We start from the raw sequence: 26,307 nt of genomic DNA on the forward strand, positions 1-26,307 counted from the left end.
ACCATATAAAACATCAAAATAACATGCGTTTTCAAATTACCAAACCATCCATTAGAATAACCCCGAATGACAACATTTCATGTTTCGACAGGTGTCAAACGTGCTAAGCTTTTGCGTGCAAGCAATTAAATCCAAACATAGCTAAATTCTGACATTTGTGGGTCCTGCAAAATCTTGGTAAAAGGTGTTTATGTGCAAGATACGTCTTACCTTTTTGTGTGCAAGATAAGTCATATCTCAACAACCAATTTGAAGAATCATTGGATAATAAACATTATTTTATACAGAGCTTTGATACCCGTTTGACTGAATCATAGCTTTCTTTGAACATTTTTTTGGGGTCATAGCAAACTGTCAACCATGGAATCTGTTCTGGTTGTTGATTAGGCGTTTTTTTCCTAGCTGCCTAAATGCGTTGGATTATACTACGTTTCAATTAACCAGTATCATAGGACGCAGATGCCTCAGTCGATTTTTATCAGAAGTATAAGTGTATCCATGACTAGTACTTGTAATTCAACTTAAAATAAATAAACTAATTAAACTGCCGTTGAATAATAATACCTAAGTCACAAGTGTGTTCATAGTGTTTAATTTCGATATTAAACAAGTTACTAAATAAATAGTATGATCTAGCTTATGTCTATACTGTAGGGTGCGCAGATTGTTAATGAGAAATTCAGAATTCAGAGAAGGTGTGAAAAGCGTGAGAAGGATGAAAAAGTCTGCAGTAAATCTATAAGTCCTACAGTCATCGACGTCGAGTGGGCCAAAAATGGTAAGACTTAGTCAAAAAAAATAATCTTGCTTCAGGGAACCGACCGACCCTATTTTTGGCCCTCGACCCTAACGGGTTTTTGCTTTGGTCCGCGAAAAAAAATCCGATGGCGATTTTTTTTACCGGTACGGTACGGTACGTGTTTTACCTATAGGACATTGTATCAGATAACGACAGATCCATTCGTTTAAGCTTTATCAACATGGCGGCGTCCACGTCTCTAGTGTTGGCGATTAACATCGCAAATTGTGACCACAAAAAAGACTGTCAGGTTATGAGGGTTACCCCAACCTCATCAACAGCAGCTGAGATTTTTGACGAGCTTCATGTACTCGAACCACTGACCCCTGAAGTAAAAGTTTATCGCTTATACCACTTGGCCATCCGTGCTCCTACTAAGATGTCTGTCTTTTAAACTCTGTATAACCAATTCTCGTAGTGTCACAAAATGTACCGACAACAGCAGAGCTCTCCAAATTATTCAATCGTTTGGCGTTGCAACGCTTTATAATTGTTAAGTTTTTTAAATCGTCAAAAGATGCATATAATGGATATTTGAGAGCAAGGTAAATGTTTAGTATTACTGTTCCCTCGCAAATATCATAACTACAATTTGCGAATCTGAAACTTTTTTTTAATTTTGTCAATTTTACTCAAACGTGAAAAGGTCCCTTTAAGAGTCAAGCAAAGGCATCGGGAATAATTTTATAAATTTTACTTTACACATATAACTACAACCTATTCTGAATGATTTAGCAGACAAACTAACGGACGGGAGAGCGCACTGTTAGATTTTTTATATGCGCTCATCCGATGGAGAAATCATTGTAATTATTTAACATGTATGTACACGTGGACTGACTATATGGAAGTGCAATTGATTATGATAACAAAAATTGAACAAAATAATACAAGTATTATATAGTGTGACAAAAAGAGTTTTATTGCATAATTTGTAATTTTGGAAATATTGGCGACGTTGGCAGCTATTATAAGATCTGCAGCTGATCAAACAATCCTTTGAATTCAAAACCTAAAAGGATCGTTCGCGTGTAAGGTTTGCATTTAACAGTAGACTAGCTTTTGAAAGTGAAGAAGGCGATTTAAAATTTTGACCGAAACCAGATTTTTTCATTATAAACATGTTTTAATAACTCTGTCAATATTTGGGAGATAAATTGGTCGATTTCGACGTGATTGTGTAAATATACGCCGGAAGGGTTAAATTACTGTACCTTTAAAAGTGATAACAGTGACAAAGTGGCTCAATAGTGGACAAGAGTTGAAAGACCAGGAGTTTTAATGCGGGATGTTCAGAGAATTTTCATCACCTAATTTTATACTTGACACAATTGTGGGACATATAAACCACCCAATCGATGTCAACGTGAATTTATATTTATATTTATAAATATACAATTCTTTGAATGGATAAATCGTGAATATGTGTTCAGTTTTAAATGGATTTTCACAATTTCCACATTTATATATCAATGATATATAGAGAATGACAGGTTACTGCCTGACTGATAGTTTTGTATATATATATAAAACTCTCTCTATATATATAAAACTCTCTCTCTCTCTCTCTCTCTCTCTCTCTCTCTCTCTATATATATATATATATATATATATATATATATATATATATATATATATATATATATATAATATATATATATATATATATATAGATATATATATATATATATATATATATATATATATATATATATATATATATATATATATATATATATATATATATATATATATATATATATTATATATCTATATATATATATATATATATATATCAATGAGTTACCTACCGAAGGGTAGCAAATAGATTTCTAAGCGTGCAATGAGATGTTCCAATTACCAATCTTTTACATTCGAGGCGGGCATTGTTAAGTTTGATGTAGGATTATTTAATTTCAGTCATCTAGTACAAACTATAAATGTGCGACTCTTCTAATAATTTATGGTTATGTCTTTGAATAGTGTGAACTTAATAGTTGTTTATAATTTGACATGTTTCTATATTATAAGATAGTTAAGATAGCTTAATTTTGGTCTCAACTATATTTCGTTTAAATCCTAGATATAGGGAATATATGGATTTTGTATAAAAAATTGTTTTGGAGGTCCGCAATTCGTCCTAAATTAATTTTCTATTGAAAGTGAGACTTTTCAATAATATAGTTGTTGCGAACGTCGCAATTCAAAGTGCACATGTTTTTTGTTAATAAGGTAAAAGTAGTTTCTTTATATAATATTCGATGTTTGTATATTATTTTGTGTAACAGCTCGTGCGGAGTTTTATTTTTTTTTAAATATTACCTTTATAACGCTTGCACAACTGAGACAGAAGATAAATGGGAATTAGTTATTTTGTTACTTCTGAAAACTTCGATTACACTTGTAAGATATGCATAAATCATGAATGAAATTAACATAATTCAAGAAATGATGTATATGATGAAGAAAAAGAAAAGAGTTACACCCGAGCCCTTGATTGATCAGCCGCACCATTGACAGAGTTACACCCGAGCCCTTGATTGATCAGCCGCACCATTGACAGAGTTGCTCCCGAGCCCTTGATTGATCAGCCGCACCATTGACAGAGTTACACCCGAGCCCTTGATTGATCAGCCGCACCATTGACAGAGTTACATCCGAGCCCTTGATTGATCAGCCGCACCATTGACAGAGTTACACCCGAGCCCTTGATTGATCAGCCGCACCATTGACAGAGTTACACCCGAGCCCTTGATTGATCAGCCGCACCATTGACAGAGTTACATCCGAGCCCTTGATTGATCAGCCGCACCATTGACAGAGTTGCACCCGAGCCCTTGATTGATCAGCCGCACCATTGACAGAGTTACATCCGAGCCATTGATTGATCAGCCGCACCATTGACAGAGTTACACCCGAGCCCTTGATTGATCAGCCGCACCATTGACAGAGTTACACCCGAGCCCTTGATTGATCAGCCCGCACCATTGACAGAGTTTCACCCGAGCCCTTGATTGATCAACCGCACCATTGACAGAGTTACACCCGAGCCCTTGATTGATCAGCCGCACCATTGACAGAGTTACACCCGAGCCCTTGATTGATCAGCCGCACCATTGACAGAGTTACACCCGAGCCCTTGATTGATCAGCCGCACCATTGACAGAGTTACACCCGAGCCCTTGATTGATCAGCCGCACCATTGACAGAGTTACACCCGAGCCCTTGATTGATCAGCCGCACCATTGACAGAGTTACACCCGAGCCCTTGATTGATCAGCCGCACCATTGACAGAGTTACACCAGAGCCCTTGATTGATCAGCCGCACCATTGACAGAGTTACACCCGAGCCCTTGATTGATCAGCCGCACCATTGACATTGTATATAAGCCGCAACATGGGAACACCGGGCTTATCGCATGTACGCACATGTCGTCCCTGATCAGCCGCACCATTGACATGGTATATGAGCCGCAACCTGGGAACACCGGGCTTATCGCATGTACGCACATGTCGTCCCAGATTATCGTGTGAAGCCCGCACAGGCTAAGCAGGGACGACACTTTCCGCTTTTATGGAGTTTTTTTTCATTTAAAAGAAATCTCTTCTAAACGAAAATCTAGTCTAGACTAAAAGTGTCGTCCCAGATTAGCCTGTGACTTCAGAGGCTAATCTGGGACAACAGTTAACGCACATGGATTGAGCCCGTTTTCCAAGAGCTAGGTTAAAGTATGCAACTGTAAATGAAAGCCCCAGAGCATTCAAGTAATAAATAATGCAGCCGCAGACATAATTTTGCACGCGAATTAATTTTAATGCTCTGCAGAATCAACATGCATTTCACGATGTGCCAGCATTAATTATTTTTATCCTTGCTATCCTCAGAAGAAATATCTTCATTTATAATTATTGCCAATTATCCTTACAGACGCTGTCGACCGATGTACGAACGTAATTAAGAATAAAGTTACATCTATCGCAAAAAACCTATCGGCGATAATGGTAATGTGTTTAAACATTCCCTTTTGCCATCAAGACAATGTAGACTGGTGTGCGAACGTTAATGAGGAAATTGTTAATGTATTTCTAAACACCTATCGGTAATTACGGTATGGAGTGTCCTAGTGTAGCGATGCATTGGGTTTATCATTGCACGCAGCGGTGGACAAAGACGACAACAAGCACGATGCACATTCCTATGGTCAGTGGACCGATAATCAACGTAGGGGGTGTCAACAGTCCGTCACAATTTAACGCTGAACAATCTACAATTGCAAATAGAAAAACGCCGTAGATAAACATCGTCATTAAGATATTCATCACATTATCGACGTCTTTGTATGTAAACAAAACAATAATTAGGATACACTGTAAAGACATGTAGATAGTGTTTAAAGTATTAAGAAACTGATAAAATCGTACCATATAGGTTTAAGACTTTTCGGTGTGCAAATACCTGTGACAATTCGCTAGTTTCATATTTAAACCTAAATAAAGTCAATCCTACTTTCTCACAAAGAGGTATGATAAACAAGTGGGAAACGTGTGTGTAAAGGTGTATAATATGTAAAATAGACTATCTATAGATGATGTGTTTTCGGCTGGATATCCACTAAGTTTGGATGTCAGAATTTTCTTTTTCACTTGTTAAATGTGTAACGAACTGGGCTAGATGGTTAATGGAGTTGATAGTTAATTTCAATAGCGTTTATTGAAAGGAGTTTTCAGTTAAACGTAGTAATTATAGTGGTGTAAAGTAGAAGTGAACATGTTTAAAGTATTAAATCTCAACAATCTTACAGTGAATGACTTTTCACATTCAAAGCTGTCTCGGAGTTATTGAAAATCAAACATGTTGAACTAATTTCCAGTGTGATTTAAATTTCGGCATTCAAAATATGAATAATTTGTGTTTTTCATCCAGAGTAATCATAAAATGATCAACACATGTGGATATGTTATTTGTGTGTGTTGTTTGTTTATCGTAAATATACTACAATGCCAAGGAGATACTTGTCCATCGGATATTTCGTTTACTGTCAATCCAGACGCCGACGTGAAATTTACGGTCGTGACGTCATTGCGTCACGCCGACGGCGACAAATGTGGCAAAGGTATAGACCAATCAGCTTGGCAGAAACTGGTCGTTATGCAGTGGCTGGTCGATAAAATGAATGATGCCAACTTTACAGGAAACGTAAAAATAGGTATGGTGCCTTGATTATACTGCTGTATAGTTTTAGTTATAGTGTAATTTGTCTGTCATAGATAACGAATTACGTTGATACACACGTTTTGCACGTGTTCAATACTTCGTTGACATTAGCTTCACTTCAGGTATTCTTTTTAATGATCATCATATATGCGGAACGAGAATCAACATATGTATTACTTTAAATTGCTTAATGTCATCAAACAACAGCGATTTATGTAAACATAGGCTGATATGTTTTAACCTTCGCCCATTCAAGTTCCATGCCCATTCAAAATATGTATTAATGTTCATAAGATGTTAATTAGTATTGTGTGGAATGTTTGGGTGCTACATCTGCAGTTGTCACGCTTTCTGACTGGAGTAAACGTAATACCCACTGTGTATTAAGCCTGACAACGCAAAGTGTTCTTTTCATTGCATTAAAGTCAACAACAAGTAAACAATATTATATCTGCAATTTTACTAACTAAGTATCGATATAATGTCACCAACTACTTATTGGTATAACATGTGGTATACTTCTAACTAGTTATCGATATGCAATTTGTAATTTCACCAACTTGTTATCGATATGCAATTTGTATTGTCACCAACTAGTTATCGATATAACATTTGTAATGCCAACAACCATTTATCAAAATTGCATCTTCAATACCACCAACTAGTAAATAATGACATATTTCTGCAATTTAACCTCACTCTTTAGCAATATCACGTCTGCAATGCCACCGACTGAATTTCGATAAAACATTCCACAAATTAGTTATATATCATGCACATTTAGTAATCGAGGATCACATTTGCAATAACACAAAATAGTTAACTAATCTGCAATTTCAAGGACAAGGTCGGGAACACCATCAATACTTCCAACTATTTATCGATATTTGATCTGCATAACTATTATCATATTATCGATACCACATCTGCAATTCAACCAACTAGTTATCATTAACACATCTGCAATACTACCAACTAGTATCTGCAATACCACCAGCAAGTTATCTATATCACATCGGAAATACTAACAACTAGTTATCGATATCAAATCTTCAATACTACTAACTAGTTATCGATACCACATATGAAATACTACCAGCTAGTTTTCGATATCACATCTGTCATACTATCAACTATGTATCGATATGTTTTTTGCATTTGCAATGCTACCAACTAGCTATCAATATCACATCTTCAAGACCAAAAACTTGTTATCGATATAACATATATTATAGAATATACTAGCTACTAGTTATCGATATCACCTCTTTAATACTGCCGACGCAGCGATTTTCTTATGCCAAAGTGGTAAAAGTACCGGGAAAAATTTGCGCGAAAAGCCCTGACATTGGAAAAAATCGTGTCGTGGAGTATTCACATTGGGAAATTGATGTATTTTATTTTTTGCTCCCAAATACTTAAAAACTGATAACTAAGTCTTTTCAAGTTGTCAATATTATATTTACTTCGGTTCAGGCCATAGAGCTGCATAGGGAAACTAGCTAAATATTGCATTTTATTTATAAAACCTTCAATTGAGAATTATTTGACAGCAATAAGAAATGTGTGTGTGTTTCCCTATTGGGAAAATGCCGTTTTCCGGTACTTTATAAAGAAGGGGACACATCGCTGCTACGAGTTAACTGTTATCTATATCACATCGCAATACTACCAACTTGTAATAAATATCACATCTTCAATACCACCAACTAGTTATCGATACCGCAACTAAACTATTACCAACTAGTTATCGATATCACATATGCAATAACACCAAATAGTTATCGATACCAAATATGCAACACAGGCAACTTGTTATCGCTATCCCATCTGCAATGCAATCAACTAGTTATCGATATAACATTTGCAATGTAACCGACCAGTTATCGAAATCACATACGAAATACTATGTACTACTTATCGATAATACACCTGCAATACTACCAACTTGAAATCAATATCACATCTGCAATACCACGCAGTAATTATCGATACCACATCTGCAACTGTAATATCACCAAATAGTTATCGATATCACATATACAACATTACCCACCAGGCCCTCAATTTATCAAATCTGCCGCCGAATTTTTGGCGGCAGTCTCCCACCTGAAAAGTATACTTTTTTCCCCTTTTGTGGGAAAAAATTCCCCCCCCCCAAAAAAAAATAAATAGAAAGATGTTTCTCATGATTATTATATCTCAATTCTATTTCAATTTAATCTTTTCAAACATACTTAATTATGAAAAATGCAATGAATATAGTGAAAACATGTACACATGTAATAACGAGAGAGTAAGTAAAAAAAATCCCTCAAAAAGGGAAACGCTACGAAAATTCCCCCTCCTTAGGGCTGCGGACCTCTTCCCCCGAAGTAGTGTGAGGGCGCTGCCGGGCCACTAGTCATCAATCGCTAGTTAGAGATAACGACATTTGCAATACCTTTAACTAATTATCGATATCAAATATGTAATACCACAAACTATTTATCGGCACTTCATTTGCAATGCCATCAACTAGTTATCATTATCAATATCATCGTCAGTATCATGATCTAGTAATCGATATCAAATCATCAATACTATCAGTTTTTTATCAATATCAAATCCGCAATACCATCAACTATTTGTCGATACCAACTCTACACAATCATCAACTAGTTGTCAATATCAAAACTGCAACACCACCTGCTAGTTATCGAAACCCAGCAATACCACCAACTAATTATCAATATAACATCTGATATACTACCAAATACATATAGATTTCACATAGTTAACACCCTGACATGATGTCGCTATCACATCAGCAACAGTGAGTAGTTATTGATATCCCATCTGCAAAATCACAAACAAGTCGACTATTTTACGTTTATAATGACACTTTTAAGTAATCGGTACCGCATCTAACACTCTGCCAAGTGGTTAAAGACATCCCATTTTCATCGGGCGCCTGACAGACCCTTGCCAATGCATATTGTCCACCCAAACACCCCGATATTTTAGCCGGGCGTATGCCCTCCCGGGTAATCTCTTCGGACTTTGTCTTTTCTGACACTTGGTCTTTTCTATAGTTGTGTTGTCCGACTTTGTCAAGAAATTCGCTTGTAAATGAATACACCATAATTAATACTTTTGAAAATTAAGGTATTTTTGAAGATCGTATTTTATGGGAAAAGTTCATTTTTAAAGTATAATCATTGTTTGTTGTGGTTTTTTAGTTTTGTCGAAACTGGAGACGAATTTCGACCCAATACCCTCCCTCAAAAAGTATTTAGTTTTCCCAAACGTCTGCCCAAAATACTTTATCGTCACATCATGTATAAATGAGGTATCTGTTTACTTATTAGCATTTTAGCGTCTGTCTGCAAACGCACTGCTCAATGCTGTCACGAACAGAAAGAATGCATCTATTGATGGTTTCGCCATAGTATAAATACCGCAATTTGAACATATTGCCAACGTGTTGTATAATGCAAAAGCCCACTGATAATTGACTGTAGTTATAGTATCCCTTACATTCTAAAATGAGTGATACACACTGTCTCGCATAAATATATACAGGTTTAAACAGAGTGGAGCGGTTTTGCAAAATGCGTGTATGTCTCTACAACAGTTAACAGCCATGAATGCATTATCATACACTAGTTATGTTATTTAAGTTTCGAATTTAATTTAATTTATCTACCTATCCCGCCTTTTCAACATAACCATTACGGTATTTCACCTGAAAGGAAAATTGTCGGTGTTTTATATTTATGAAATAGATATATTTATAAACGGCCCATTGACGAAACCAATAAAGACATTCACATTTTGATAATGTCTCATGGCGAGTATGTATGTGTCTACCCTATACCCCAAATGAGTCTCTGAGTATAAACTTCGTACGCAGATATTATCTGATCTGCGATTTGCTTCAATTCACTGTTTGATGTTTTGGTATTTATGAGGTATGTGAACATTTAAGATTTCATTTGCTGAACTTAAAAAAAATGTTGTTAAAAACGCTTCACCCTATTGTTATGCTGAAGCTTCATTTAAATAATTTAAAGAATACAGCTGAAACACAGATTGTAGTCAGTTGCTAGTTTGAGTTGACGTTTTCATCTAATCAATTGAGTTTTCAATAATGTTCGTTTGAAAATGTTTTCTTTAAATAAAACGAAGTACGTGATGGTGTCGAAATAAATTTGTCTAGATATAAGTAGAAATTGCGTTTAAAAATTACGAACTGGATTAAATCCCAGTTTTCAACAAGCAAAACCATAAGGTTCGCTAATGTCTATGATGTTATTCGTTGTTTTTTGTGAGATGTTTTTAAACTTTAATACATTGAATTTTGTAACACAGTACAAGCTGGCTATGTGAGTAATAGTCGTTCCCGAGCTGCCACACTCACTAACAATCCTACTTTAGGCCCAAAAAAGCGACATAAAACCCATGGCGTACTTATATTTTACGAGTAATTTTCATGTTAGACAGACTGAACGTTTGTTTCATAATTCAAGTGTTGTTTTTTACGTCACGTCATGAGCGGATTCATTTGAAAAGTTTTCTTGTGTACCTAAATATACTTGTTTTTACTCATCATCTACATGCGAGTTCTGACAAATGTTTAGCTTGTTTATGAAACCGCAAGAAACCTAACGCGCTTGGATCAAGTTCATAAACATGGCGGTTAAAATACTCATTCCTCGTTATAAAATAACTTCAAAGTATTCCCGCCGTATTCGCTGACTTTTTACAGCTATCAACTATCTTCATAGGATTCCATATGTTATTCCGATCACATCGAACGCACATCAATATTATAATTGTATCGTTACTACTAGTATCTCACAATTTTCAAGCTAAAGCAACTGTAAGTAGGGTTTTATTATTTTAAACAGTTTTCATGTAAGATGAATATTTTTACATCGAAAGTATAATTGGTAAAGAATGACGTATATCAATTTAACTAAAGTTATTCGTGTATCGGTCCATAAATGCAGGAGTTATTTTATTTCAACAAGTCACACTTAACGGTATGTACAAAGGACATCATAATTTCTCAAGTATGTTTTATTAATAATTTATTTCACCTTTGGCACATGTTCAAATGAAGGTCATGTATTTTATGTCAATATTTGACGGGTTTGCTATCACATACATGAATCCGTTCAAGTTATCATATTTCAATGTCAATTCTGCAGTAACTTATGTGAAATCCTTTATAGCGGTCTGAACGTAATGGTGCGTGGCTTAGGCAAACGCCATAAACTTCACAATACATTCGTTCGTTCGATCGCTCATCTCTCTCTACCTCCGTTCATCCATCCTTCAATACATACATATATACATGCATCCCATTCATGTATTCATTCATCAATCCATCCATTCATTCATTCATGCATCCTTTATTTTATTAATTACTTTATTAATTCATTTAAATTTGCATTTATGTTTTTGTCTCGGTAATCTGTATGCAAGTTATTTATTTATTTATTTATGTATTTACAGCCCTCCCTTCTGTTCGTAAAATTATTTTAAACGTTCGCATATATTTATATACATCCCTGTCACATTCATCTGTTATTTGGCCTTTCAATTCAATACCTTCAACAGAATATCGGATACCACGTGTTCATCTAATTATCGAAACCGAGGTATTGATATAAATAGCTGTCGCATTCTCTGCTTCACTTTGGATCAGCAGACGATTTGTTGGATGATTCCGGAGATAGCCGAAGAATCACGATTGGTATTCCAACCTAGATTCGGCGAAGTCACTATTTAGAACATAAAATCATAACAAAAACAATCGATGTAGCAGTGGTAAATAACAGCTTAACGTTATCATGTGATGTAACATATGGATGTGCAACAGCTAGTGTATGCTAAATTATTTTGTTTTCTAAGGTATTAATTTTTCACTCTTAGTGTTTCGTCGTAATCAAAGGAGCTGTTTGGGCAACCGGTTTCTTTATGTCAACTTGTCAAGAAAAACTATCAATAAAGTTATGAACAAGAATCAGCCTGTCGTGTTTTTGTCCCACGGGGCAGGACCTTCGTTTTATTTGGACGATGAGCGGTACAGCAGCCTTAAACAACTGGATAAAAATTCGGAAGCAGCAAGTTTTCTGAGAAACCTTTTAAGGAATGCTCACATCGCGAAACCGGAAGCTATTTTAGTGATAAGCGCACACTGGGAAGAAAAGGTAGCGACTGTAAACGTCGCCGTCAACCACTCTCTGTATTATGACTATGGGGGATTTCCACCGGAGACGTATAAGTTACAGTGGCCAGTAAAAGGGGCGCCGGGAGTGGCAGCTGAAGTGAAGTCGATGCTCGAGGCCCGAGGAATTCGGTGCGCAGAAGAGACTTCACGAGGCTTGGATCACGGGGTGTTCGTGCCGCTGAAACTAGTGTTCCCTGAAGCTGACATACCAGGTATGTGATTTTCTTTCTACAACTTATCGTTTATGTAGATTTGTAACTTACATAAGAAAAAGCGCTACTGTGGAAAGGTTTTTGTTTTGTTTTTCGGAGTGCATTTTCATATGATCATCATCGATGCGAACGGATGCACCAACATATTGAATCGCATTTAACATAGCGCACATCGTCAGAATGGCAAACCTGTGAACTTGTTTTATTTCTGGGTTTATCGAGTGGGTGCTTTCTAAAACAGGACATGTAATTTCAGTTACACAGTTGTCGCTGTTGAGCAATATGAGCGTCGCGGACCACCTCGCTATCGGAGAGGCGCTAGGAGAGTTGGCCTCAAAGGGAGTCCTTATCGTCGGCAGCGGATTCGCTACCCACAAGGGAGGTAACCTAGATGCCCCTACCCCCCAGTGGGTTTTAAACTTTCGGAAATGGCTTCACGACGCCCTCTTCAGCGAGAGATACTCGGGCGTTGAACGAAAGGCGAAGTTCCTCGCCTGCGAGATGGAAGAAACGGAAGTAAATAAGGCCCATCCGTCGCTCGAACATTTTCTGCCTATTCTTATGTGCAGTGCGGCCGCAGGGTATAGGCCCGGGCGTCTCTTGTATTCAGAGTTCGTTATGTCGTCATTGTTGAATGAACATTACATCTTTCCAATTCAGTAAATTCTTATGATTGTAAACGATATTAACATATTAGTGTGAATAATATTGTATTAGACTATATTCAGTTTTGTTTGTAACCCGTATCAGCATTGAATGTTTTTTTCTGTCGGTCTGAATTAGATTAACAAGTGGTACCATTTTGTCAATAACACAAACGCCGCTTACCCAAACCCTAATTGATATCCATAACTTCTCATATAAACAATCTCGTTTTGACCTTTGCCTTTCCTTATTATTTTTTTCAAAAACGTTTTAATATGTTATGATTGGAAAAATATAATTTACAATTGTCTCTTATTCCGCAAATTGCATCAGTATGCAAATGACATGGTTGTTTCTTGTGGCCATTAATTTTTCACGCCTATCACCGAATCTCATTTTGACTTTGACATCGTCTTAGATCGTTCCTAAATGTCTAATTTCATTGAACCATCCAGCACAAACTGGGACCATAAATGCTTAACGTACACAACCATTTGTTTGTTTTCTGTTTCATTAGTTATTATCCATATGTTTACCGTATAAATGTGATATTACGTCTTGATAGGTTTAGTTTTATTGTATAATAAAGTGTTTTGAGTAAGACTGACCGCCTTCATGGTGACACCGCGTGCCAAGGGAAGCTATCCGATCAGGGGGTATTCACGATTGGACGCGGTATGGTAACGCACAATCTCTGTCGCGTGTGATTACCCGGTGCCCTGCCTCCTGGTTACGTCATAGAATTCAAGCATCGGCTTCATGTTTGCAAGCTTATCCTTGATTACATACCAGAGAAACGAAACGTCAACAGTTTGGCTCTCAAAGAACAAGTCTCCCACATTAACAAAGTTCACATGGTAATAGATCGCTTACTTCCGCGGCTCATCACATGCGTGGCAAGTCGCACTCATTCATTGTGAAGAGGTTTCAGAAACGCGGATGTGCGTCCGTGCATGCGATTGTCAGTGCGTCCATTAGTGTGTCCGTTGATTTATTAAATCATTGGAATAAAACTGGGATCTTACCAAGTCTATAAAACCGCAAGGTCCGGATGTTTACTATTTTGTATGAGGAGTCGTATTATGGTTCTCCACCTCTTGGCGTCAACACCAGCCCGCCCCATATGTCACAGTTGTACTAAAACCTATGAGTCGCGTTCTAAGAAAACTGGGCATAATGCATGTGCGTAAAGTGTCGCACCAGATTAGCCTGTGTAGTCCGCACAGGCTAATCAGGGACGACACTTTCCGCTGTTATGGTATTTTTAGTTTCAAAGAAGTCCTTCCTTACCGAAAAATCAAGTTAAGGCGGAAAGTGTCGTCCCTGATTAGCCTGTGCGGACTGCACAGGCTAATCTGGGACGACACTTTACGCACATGCATTATGCCAAGTTTTCTCAGAACGCGGCTCATATGGGAATACCTTTTAAAAACTCATTGTCTGAATATGCAAGTTAAATGCATTCATCTTAGGTAGATAATATAATCATACTTGGTATGTAGCATCATCAGTAGAGGTTCTCTTAAAAGTTTGTTTAAATTATGCTCTTGTGGTCAAAATTGACCCTGCCCCGGGGTCGCAAGTTTAACATTGACTTAAAGCGGTAAAAGATTTAAACAAATATTTATGTCTGACACTGCAAAGACCATTGAATTTATATTTTGCATGTAGTATAATTCAAGGACCATATATGAAGTTTGTTCAAATTATGTCCATGTGGTTAAAGCTGGTCTTGCCTCCTGCGTCGCCAGCTTTAAATATATAATCATATTGGGAATACTTTTCTAAATCGTATTGTGTGAAACGCAAAACCCACGGTTTTTATATTTGGAATTGATGCATCATCTAGCGGTCCTCTTCACTTTTTATTCGAATCATGTCCATGGTTTAAACACTGACCCGCTCCAATTTTCACATATAAAATATCAATATATTACAAAATAAATGTGTTCATCTCTGCAACAAGATCAGAGATTTGAGATATACGGTAGTTTGTAACACCAGACAGTGGTGCTCCACTAAGTTTGTTCTAATCATGCCTCTGGGATTAAACGAATCAGCACCAGGATGTACATGTTTTATAATGAAAGGACGGTAAAACCATGAAAAAAATCGATTCGTAGCTTTTTTTATAAAGCTTTATTTGCCTTTGTCGTAGTGTTTTACATTTTGATGTTTAGAATAAACGATTTTTCTTTCGAATATGTAATGCATTTTTAATAAGTAAAACAATGTTGACACTCCTTACTTCAAACTGAAGTAAAACAAGGGTCAAGAAAAGGCTATGTAAAGACCTTTTAAAGGCATACTTTAACGAAATAACAATATTATCGTAACGGTAACAATTGTACCACCAATGCCCATTCATCCGTTGTAAGGCTGCGCAGCTAGATATGTACTCAGTTGCTTCCGATTTAAAACGCAATTGCAAGTGCAAACATGGTACTATCTTTGTAGTAAGCCTTCATTAAATTCAATGACTTAACATACGCGTTCTTTGTTATTCTATGATAGGTAACCCGATATATAGTTTGCATTGAACTGAGAAATTCAGAAATCTGTATCAGTAAATAAACGAGTAAGTTATTTAAAATCGTCTTTCAAACCAAAATAATAGCACCATTGTTTGAAACGCATCATAAACATGATTTATACACAAAAATTGAATGATTCGGAGCGCAGCCGCTGTCAAACCATGTGATGACGATTTTAAAGTGTTCTATTAAACATGTATGTTCAATATTGGTGTTTTACTTTGTATTTAGTTATTTTCTTCTCTAAATTTCCTGTAAACAATACGTAAGAATCCAAAACATATTGAACATTGCACATTGTTGTGTAATCATGTGTTGACGGTGGTTAGCTTAAACCGATATAGGAGGTAACCGCTGCGATGAGATTGAAAAAGGCAGTAGTTATCTACCTTGAGCGTTACTTAAAGGGATCTTTTCACGGTTTGGTAAATTGACAAAATTGAAAAAAGTTGTTTCAGATTTGCAAATTTTCGTTTTAGTTATGATATTTGTGAGGAAACAGTATTACTGAACATTTACCATAGTCCAATATAGCCATTATATGTATCCAATGTTTACATTTATCAATATAAAGAATTTAATGACAAACTTCAAAATATGCCAAAATCTGTGAAAAGGCCACTTTAAGTAACCACGTTTAAAACACTCTTTCATTTCTTAATGTTCAAGACACTACTCAAGACCTACTCCAGACTTGAAATATTCTTTAATATTTTCACTGGCAGATAGTCGGAGATTTTATTTTGTTATTTCAAGGCTTTGATGTCCATGACGACTGCGGGCTAAACCGGAAGTCCATGTCACGTGCTCTCGATGTACTCGACGGACCCGTTCTTGGAACCACTTCCTGTAAGGCGAATGACAAGTGTCAGATAGGTATGTCACGTGGGCATTGCGAAAAGGGTCCTTACACTAAACATTGGATAGTTATCATCGCGTTGATTAATAAATAAATACCCTACATATAGTATTTTGAGATTCGGGGTGCTCTTATGTGAAGATGGCGTTATGTTCGTTATTGCGTTAAGCAAACGATATATTCATTTGTGTGGCTTTCGATTGTAAACACTCTTGTTTGAGTATAACACAGACGATCATCATTATTTTTTAGTAAAAACAACTGCTGTCTGAAAGTTATAATATTCAAAGTGCAGAATCAACGGGGTTTTTAGCGGTTTACACACGGGCTGGACAGAATGTAATCACACCGATACGAACTTTATTTTTTATAAATATCTCAAGTTTTTGAAATACATTTGCAAAAAATCTATAGTGTATAAAAGACAGTTTCTCTTGCAGTTTGTGCCGATATCTTAAGGTATAAGAATAAATCCTTGAATACGTCTGAAATCAGTGACAAAATTTCACGTTGCGTGAAACAACCGTGTTCAATGAATGCAGTAAAATGGATTTTTTTTTTACAAGAACACATGCTTATTAAATGAAGTATTTCTGATGTATTTCGCATTGCCATAAGCAGCATTATTTTGTTTTCTTTTATGCACTAGTTAACATTCTTAAGATAACTTGTTCTACTAAGTTATTTGAAATAAAGCACCACTAACTGTCGTTAAAATCCAATAAAGTTAAAAAGTGGAGCCCAAGAAAGTCACGAGATTCTGCACCCTGCTGTTGTTTCTGAATTCATAATGCGTAGTTAAGAGTCATCGGTTCAGTCTTGATTAAATCATTTGAACTCTCGCGTGTTTTAGGTCTGATCAGCGCATCTGGAAGTAGCCCCACTGAAGCCCTGCTGTACGCACTAGACGGCTCCCACATTCCGGTTCTTAGTCCCATCGCCACCCGTACTAACTTGAAACGATACTGGAACTTCTTCCGGACCATCCCGTCCGACGACCATCTATTACAGGTGAGCCGGAAATGTCCATTTTTATGTCATATCGTTGCTAATGCATGGTTAAAATGAGTGCATTTTAAACACAGCGTGATAGTTGATGATGAACTAGTGTTATTACATTTAAGGTGTTATTACTCCTGGATAACATTTAAAAGTATTGTTGGATTGTGTTAAAACTTAAAACTTTAAAATCTGTTTTAGATTTGGTTAAGATTTGAAATTGCGCGCTAAATGCAGTTTGATGACGTTTTAGATGATGTAAAACCGTTTTAAGGACGGGCTTGATAATGTTTAACCATTAATGACGTTTTGCATGGCGTGAAAACCTTAGAAAGGACCTGTTGGATAATGTTTAATCTAAAACATGACGTAATAATGATGTTTAAGTTTTGAAATGAGTTGTTAAGTTATACAAAAAAAATAATGACGTGGTAGATGTTCAACATGTGTACGATTAATTGTTTGAAGGCTTGTTTAATATTAAACTATTGGTAATACATTGTATGAGATTTTTAAATATTGCACTATAGTGTGAGACGATCTTAACCTTTCTTTATAGGAGCGGAATGAACTTGGTCTTTATGTGAAACGTAATGTTATTATAGGCACTGGTGAACGCGCTGAAAGATATTAACGTCACTTACGTCGCAGTGATTTACGAGGACACCGATTTCGGACGATATGGGGTTCAGATGATTCGGGAACTTGGACATGCAAAAGGCGTGTGCGTTGATAGCGATTTAAAACTCACGGTGGGTCGGGTTGCTAATAATCGTCATTTGGTTAAAATTCCGTTTGCCATCTAGCGTGCATTTTAAGACTCCGCTGCGGTTGAACCAACTCTACAGCTATGTTCGTATAGTTCATTTAAAAATCTAAAATACACAGTGATTTAATAAAATTACAGTAGTTGTCAGAAAAATATTATAATGTTTATTGAACATTCCAAAAGAAATCACAGCATATAATTTATACTTTATTTTCAAACTTTACATTGCAGCCAAATGTTAAAGTAGACCTCACCAATTTGACGGCCCAAAGGGATCGCACCAAGGATGATAGCCTTAGAGTGATTTTCATCGGTCAACAGTCGTCCTTCATCAATATGAAACGCGACCTCGACACTTACAACCTCGGTGAAACGATTCCTGGAATAACATGGCTCTTCATCGAGCAGGCAGAAGACTGGACTTCTACCAATGATTTTAAGAATGCGTATAATGGAACGTTAGTGATGTCGCATGCGCGGGAAAATATTTCCGAGGCTTTTGAGTATGTTAAGATGAAATGGAACCGAGTTAATAACAAATCAGATGATCCAATAGAGAGACTTTTGGCCAGTTGTGCTGGAGGAAGCAATCTTACTGCTGTAGACGCCGACTTTGGCCCCACCGTTGACGCGGTATTTGTGCTGCTATTTACGTTCCAAAGGCAGTTAAAGGAGAAGTGCACCGCCAAAGCCCCGTTTATAAACTGTAGTCGTATTCGCGAGGAGTTCAATTTTAAGGGAGAGATCCTTAATTATCCGATGCGATATATTGACATGAAAACTATCACACAGGGCGCGTTGGATATCAAAGAATTTACGGACAAAAACAGAGTGGTGAATTTCACAGCAGACGGAAATGTGTTATCGAGTTCGCATGTTCCACTCTATGACGTATCAGTGACTGTGTCAGGCAAACAAGACGTGGTAAGCAGTAAATTGAGCTTATTATAATGCACTCTTACTGAAAGATAGATAAAGCTTTCACAATTGTTGAGGTTATGTACGTGCGTGCAGGCGGGCTAGTTTAACTGCGTTAGATCGTTTGAGTTTTTCCAGATGTTGCTTAATGATTCAACAGGCAAATTAAAAAATATATACATACCACACTTGTTCTCTTTGAATCGACAGCGTGTCACGTCCCTTGCTCAAAGGTAAATTTCACACTAAGATTTATTATGTGAACGTTCTACATTATGCAGCTTGACCGGCCTGCAACTTCAAGATTGCTAAAACAATTCTTAAATAACGTACCAAATGTCAACTCGGTGGATATGGCGTGTAAGACCCTTCTCCCTAGTTTAAAGGTCAATGTCACTCTTTTAGGCCAAAAGGAATAGTTGGGCATAAAACTACTTGTCCGAATTATATATTAGTAATTCAACATGGCGTTTCAGTTTTCAACAATTGGCAATCTTGAGATGGCGGTCTGCATGTAATATCCAACTCCTTAGCTCAAAGGTCACGATTACACTTAGAATTTAAATGTAAAAAGCGGGTGTCTGTTCTCATGCAGTTAAAAAAATTAAAGCCCCACGTAGATGTCATTTTTAGATAAGACAATCGAATTAACTTGGTTTCCGATGGTTATGCCGTTTTGAATATAAAAAGGAGAATTTAAATCAAAATTAAACCATTTTAATAAATAATTCCTTAGAATCAGATTCACCAAAAAGACCTTTGCAATTTTCAGTATCGTAATTATGTATAGATAAATGAGACTGATTGATTATTTAACCTTCTGGTCGTCAACGCGATTTGTTTTTAAATATCTTTGGATATTTTATTTTGTCAGATCGGTAAAATCACAATCGATGGTTTCAACCTGACAAGAGTTGGCGTGGTCTTGCCTTACTCGAGGTGCGGCGAATCCTGCCCGGCCTGCGTCAGCCTGCCGGATATACCCTTCGCCTTCATAGAGGGCGACACCTACATACTGGGGATCATTTCAATCCACGAGACGGATAAGGACTTACCCTTCGGGTGCGGCCAGTTTCGAACGCAGCAGATGGACGTGGTTTTAGTTGAGGCCTTCCTTCACACGGTCGAAGCGGTGAGGAACACTACTGTCAACGATGGTAGGAAAAATTTCAGAGTTGGAGCTATCATGCTGGATGATTGCTATAGTTATGCGCGAATGCAGCTTCTTTTGACAAAAATCATGTCCGGAGAGACGCGTCTGAAGCACCCAGTCACAGGGAAGCCAATTGACCTTCGCAATAAAATCGTTGCCGTGGTAACAATTGTTAGCAGCACGGTAACAAAGGCGATTGCCGATTTAATGGCCGAATTTTATGTTCCTGTTATATCCGCCTCAGCCTCATCGAAGGATTTGGACGACCGAGCTAATTTTCCGTACTTTTTACGGACTATCCCGAGTGATGGCGAACAAGCAAAGGCGATGGCGCATATTGTAAAAAAGAACGACTGGAAGTACATTAGCCTTATGTATGTCAAAAATAACTACGGGAGTAAAGGAAGAGATGCTTTTATGAATGAGGCTAAGAATAATGGGCTGTGCATCGCTAATGAGCCAGAAGGTATAACAGATGTTGATGCAAATGATATCGACCTCAAAGAGGTGTCCACAAGAATACTTAACCATAAAACCGATATCACAGTTTACTTCGGTACTGAAATGAGAATGAAACAGTTTTTGCGAATTATAAACGACAATACCCCATACATTTTCCTGGGAAGCGAAGATTGGGGAGACAGGCAACATTTATTGTCAGATACCGGAAACAAAACGTTAGGGAGTATTACAATGAAGAATGACAATGCAAGTATAGATACCCTTAGTTTTCGGGACTATTTGACAAGAGCAAACCCTCAGAATATCTCTTTTACAAGAAATCCATGGTTTACCGAGTACTGGGAAGACCTGTTTAAATGTGATCTACCTTTCAGTATAACGAATCGATATTTACATGAGTGCAAAGTGGATCAGCGTTTTTCACAGCCTGCTTTGCAGGAATTTATGGGTGACCAGCGCGTTTTGCATACTATTTACGTAATTCAGGCGTTATTTGAGGGTCTAAAAGCTGCCAAAGAAAAATTCTGCAAGTTCGATGAGACTTTTCCATGTGATGCCTATCGTGGTGAGAAACACGCGGACATTTATTTGAGTATTCTCAGAAACGTGAAGTTGCTCCGGAATGGGATGGCTACCAGGGTGTTCCGGGATGACGGAAACGGGAACATCGGCTTCCTCATCAATAATGTGCAGATAGGGACCGACGGAAAGCTCTTTTATGCACAGGTAAAACCGTTTCACGCGTAATTTTTCATTGTTGTCTTCAAATCTAGATATTTTTGTCATGGTCGATAGATCTTTATTAACCAAAGGTTGTATTATACAGTACCTTTTCCTATTATTACCCCCCCCCCCCCTACCCCATAAATAGGTGGATGCATGTTCTTTGCACATGTCGGTCGGTAGTTCGGTAGGTCAGTCCGTTATATATGTGTTTCTGCGTGACATTAAGATAACGCTTTGACCTATTACCATGCACATTGGTATATGAGTACCTGTAAGGAAACGAAGAGGCTTATCGATAATGAGGTAAAGGAAAAAAACATGCATTTTAGTTTTTAGGTCATTAGGTCAAAAGTCAAAGAGATCTGAACAACCAATAAATGTGTATCAGAATGATATGGAGAGAAAGCATTGACCTACGATCACCTAAATAGGTATGCTGGTTACTTACGATGAAAGAAGGACGCCTATTTATTGTAAAGTCCACAAACCAAATGTCACAGGGGCTTTTATAAGGAAATTTCTTTCCGCACAATATCTTATGAAAGATTTTACTGATGGCCATGCAAATTAGTAAAGTGGTAATTTGGGTTAAAATATGCGCCAATTAAGTTTGATGATATCAGGTCGTGGGTCAATGTAACAGGGGCTTGTATCACGAAATTTCACAATTCGTAAGAAAAAAGACTCTGCCTGTGATTTTAAGGTCAACAGATCGAAGATGCAGGTCGTATGTGCTTTTAACATACACAGCTGCATGTTCACAATATAATCAAGAGATTCCATAGTATTTAACAAAGACGTATACTGGTTAGTTTTGAATATAGATCACCCTAATTATTTTCGCATCAAATGTTCAAAGGTCAAGGTCATGGGGACGACTTTGCTGCAAGTCGATGGATGCATGTTGAAAAACACATCTCTGTTTTTACGTATGGTCTGTGGATCAGAATAATTTTCCAAATCGTGACAAATGAGAAAAAGTACCATTTTCATGGATTTATACTGTTGTTGTTGTTGTTGTTGTTTTCTAGATAAAGAAATCTCTCTGAATGCATCCATGCAGTCATTAGTCTGCGTAATAGCTTTTAATGCATAAAGTTAATTAAAACGTCGGTTAAAATATAGAATATGGTATCGATAAAATAATTTGAACATTGTTTGTGCATAAAATTCCAGGTAGGCACCTTTAACGACGGAATCTTGAATCTACGTAAGGACCTTCTCAAGTTTTACGGCAAGTCCATGGACGGCGCGTGCACGGGTTCTCTGTGCAACCACTGTAACGTAGACGAAAACATAGCGAACACTACGATGGCTGTCATGACAAAGAGCGCTGGAGATTTTTCTGCGGACGCCTTCGGTGTTGCCCAGTATACAATTATCGGTATTCTGGCATTTATCATCGTCCTGGTCATACTTTTGTGTGTGTGCGCCATATGCTTTTTCCGGAAGAAATTAACGGGTAAGTTTTGAGAATGTTTCTTTGGTGTTCTTTCAATACCCACCAGTGTTTCTTCCAGCTAGTTAACATAGTGGTTTAAGTACGTATGATCAGTCTTAACAAGCAATTGAACAATGAAATTCTATAATACAAAGAGCAATAGAAACATAAGGAAATAACTCGACGTACCTGCTTTAACAGGTTGTGTACGCTACTTCTTCTAACTCATGCGGAACAAAATGAAGAATATTTTCAGAATTGTGTTTGTTATGTTTTAGGTATATTTTGGGGATTGTACAATTGCCAAATACAATTATCCTGCTGACGTCGAATGTTTTTTATCCACAGACCTTCACCACCAGGCGACGGAGATGAAGTACGAGATCCGCACGGGATATTCGCGTCAGACGGGATCCGCAATTTCCGCCGGACACACCATCATTAACTACAAGGGCGTGGATTTCCATAACACCGCCAACGCGAGCGGAGGTACGCTGTACGAGTTCAACAAAGCAAACACGGCGCTGGCAGCCAGCAGCAGAGCTACTGTAGCAAACGGCGGTGTGGTTAACAATGGCTTCGTCGGCAGCGATATGTACATTCACGCTCGGGGTAGCGACGATGTTGATACGTCGGCATTGTCGGGAAATTCGAAAAGCAACAGCTCTCACCACACACACACCTCCTCTGAGCGGAACAGCTCTATCGAGATGGCGCAATCCTCGGAATACAAACCGCCGTCATCTCACTATGGCCGTTTAAAGGCAAACAGCAGCTTCAAGAAGCCGGTGGATGCGCAGTTCAAGAAGCAGCCGCGAACGCAGCTGGCGGTGCCTCCATGCCGACCAGAACTTCCTCCGCGTGAGAGCGATCAGCCGAAGCTTTCGCCGGTTCGCAAGCCTGATCTGGGCGCCGAAAGCGCTGACAATGATTACTCTTCTCAGACAAATGACACCACTTCTAACGAAAGAATTAACGCGACCAGACATTTTACTGTGTCGCCTACGTTAGGTCAAGTAAAATACAGAAGTCCACCTCCATACAATAAATACACACACAATTCTGAGTCGCCATATAAAGACTCGGGAACCAACTACCCAGTAAGTTTGAAAGACTCCGCATACGGTACGGGAACCAATCAGGTTTTTCGTGACGCGTACGTACTTGATTTAAATGGTTACCCGTCTCAAGACAGTGGCGGGTCAATGGAAAAAATATCACGTGTTTAACAAATAGTGCTAAATCTAGCACAATTTCATTCCATTAATACACCAGTTACATGATACAATGTAAACTACCATCTCCTCTTCATTTCTTTATGTAGAATTCTAGAATTGCCATATGTCATAACCGTTATATTATAAATACATGTGTGCGTATGTGGCAAGGTTCGTGTATGAAATACCCGTTCCTAACTTGTTATGTAATTGCCGACGTTTCAAAAAGCGTTGAGATAAATTGACTGAATAAACTGAGCAAACCGTAGATTACCTATGTAAGGAATCTGTTATAAAAGTATCTCGATTATACTTGTGTAAGTGTATTGAGTGCATAATAAGACTCATCAAAGGCTTCAATGATTTGAATACCGCTGTGGGAAAACTGGACATAATGCTTGTGCGTAAATTGTCATCCCAAACAGGCTTATCTGGGACGACACTTTCCGCCTAAATTGAATTTTTGCTAAGCGACTTCATTTAAACAAAAATGTCATAACAGCGGAAAGTGTCGTCCCAGATAAGCCTGTGCGAACTGCACAAGCTAATCTGGGACGACACTTTACGCACATGCATTATGCCCAGTTTTCTCAGAACGCGACTCATACTTTCTTGAAGTATCCTCTCAGAATAGACTGTGCAGTCCGCACAGGCTAATCCGAGACAGCACATTTTACACGCTTTTATATAATTTTTCCCTCGAAGGAAATATATTCTTAACAAAAATCCAGTCTTGGTTGAAAGTGTCGTCCCTGATAACACTGGCTGATCTGTAACGATAATAATTCACGCATATGAAGCCCGCCTTTTTGAGAGACTACGCCCGCCTTTTTGAGAGACCGACTCATTTGCTATCAGTTTGAAAATGCAGAATTATGTGCAAAATATTTTATATAATCTTAATGGTGCATATTAAATATATTGAATTATTACATGCTGGTTACAACTGTACATTCAAAAAATCCTTTTAAGTTATGCTAACTGCGTTTTATACATTGTTTTGTTTTTGTCTTCAAGTTTATTTGTTAAAATAAATATATAATGTTCTAAATATAAAGACAAAGTGGGTTGTTATATTTATTTACGCTTTGTTCGAGGCTGCTAGACTGCTGGGCCGCCGACTTCAATAACAAATTGTCCACATTTCTCTGCTCACAAGAATTTCTAGCCGTAGAGCCAATCGCGATGAGTACAACGAGTTGTGGCGTTTGAATGGCATGCATTCTTATTGGCTGGTAAAAAATAGCGCATAAGCTGATTGGGTAAATGGGGATTTTGAATGGATGTAAAAAGAATCTATGAAAGTAAATAACGATTTTTATTTGTTTTGATAGTTTCCATCTTGGCATCACTGTTCAGCAGATCCGGGGATACTCGTGGATGTACCCAACTGATTTCAGCCAACAGTTGATTAGTTCAGAATGTCTTAAATGCCAGTATTACTTTTTAATTTATGCAAATTCGTTTGCACATTAATTGAGTTTTCAACAATGTCAATTGGAAAAAATTTTCGTAAAATAAAACGAAGTACGTACTGATTTACAAACAAACATGAGAAAATGGAAGAATTAGAGGTGTTAAAAAATACGTACTTGAATAAATTCCGGTTTTCAATCAACAAAACCATATGGTTCGCTAATGTATACGGTATTGTTGTTGTTCGTTGTTATTGTGTGACATAATTGTTTAACTTTAATTTATTCAATCTTAACCGCATAAGTGGGCCACGAGAGTTTATGTCGTTTCCGAGCTGCTATACTCATGAACAAGTTAAATAAAGAAAAATAAATGCGACATGTCGTACTCATTATTTACAAGTGTTGTTCATGTCACACCGACAAGATGAACGTTTCCTTCTTAATTTAATTGAGGTTCTTTACGAAACGTCTTAAGTGGATTCATTAAAAATGTTCCATTGTGTATCTAAATATACTGCTTTTACCCATCATCAGCTTGCGGATTCTTACAAATGTTCAGCTTGTCTCTGTAACCGCAAGAAACCTTACGCGATTGCATTAAGTTCGCAAACATGACGGATATTGTGAAAATATTCATTCCGCGTTATTAAATAAATTCAAAGAATTTCCGCCGTATTCGCTCACTTTTTTGTTGCGATTTTCTCCCTTGGTAAAATTGT

The 26,307-nt window shown here is 37.4% G+C and overlaps 2 protein-coding genes across 2 annotated transcripts; both read left to right on the forward strand.

Annotated features, from left to right (window-relative positions):
- Nucleotides 1–5,199: 5,199 nt before the first annotated feature.
- On the forward strand, nucleotides 5,200–24,480 carry LOC127878558 (uncharacterized). The gene is made up of 8 exons (XM_052425091.1): nucleotides 5,200–6,007; nucleotides 16,383–16,502; nucleotides 17,339–17,496; nucleotides 18,090–18,236; nucleotides 18,485–19,177; nucleotides 20,046–21,512; nucleotides 22,689–22,974; nucleotides 23,302–24,480. The coding sequence occupies exons 1-8, from the start codon at nucleotides 5,737–5,739 to the stop codon at nucleotides 24,180–24,182; spliced, it is 4,023 nt and encodes a 1,340-aa protein (XP_052281051.1). The 5' UTR covers nucleotides 5,200–5,736; the 3' UTR covers nucleotides 24,183–24,480.
- On the forward strand, nucleotides 11,755–13,582 carry LOC127878567 (uncharacterized). Its single transcript, XM_052425099.1, has 2 exons — nucleotides 11,755–12,447; nucleotides 12,704–13,582. Exons 1-2 carry the CDS (start codon nucleotides 12,018–12,020, stop codon nucleotides 13,108–13,110), a joined length of 837 nt encoding a protein of 278 aa, XP_052281059.1. The 5' UTR covers nucleotides 11,755–12,017; the 3' UTR covers nucleotides 13,111–13,582.
- Nucleotides 24,481–26,307: the final 1,827 nt, after the last annotated feature.

Source organism: Dreissena polymorpha, chromosome 1 (assembly GCF_020536995.1).
Source record: "Dreissena polymorpha isolate Duluth1 chromosome 1, UMN_Dpol_1.0, whole genome shotgun sequence".
In the NCBI taxonomy this organism is placed as follows: domain Eukaryota; kingdom Metazoa; phylum Mollusca; class Bivalvia; order Myida; family Dreissenidae; genus Dreissena; species Dreissena polymorpha.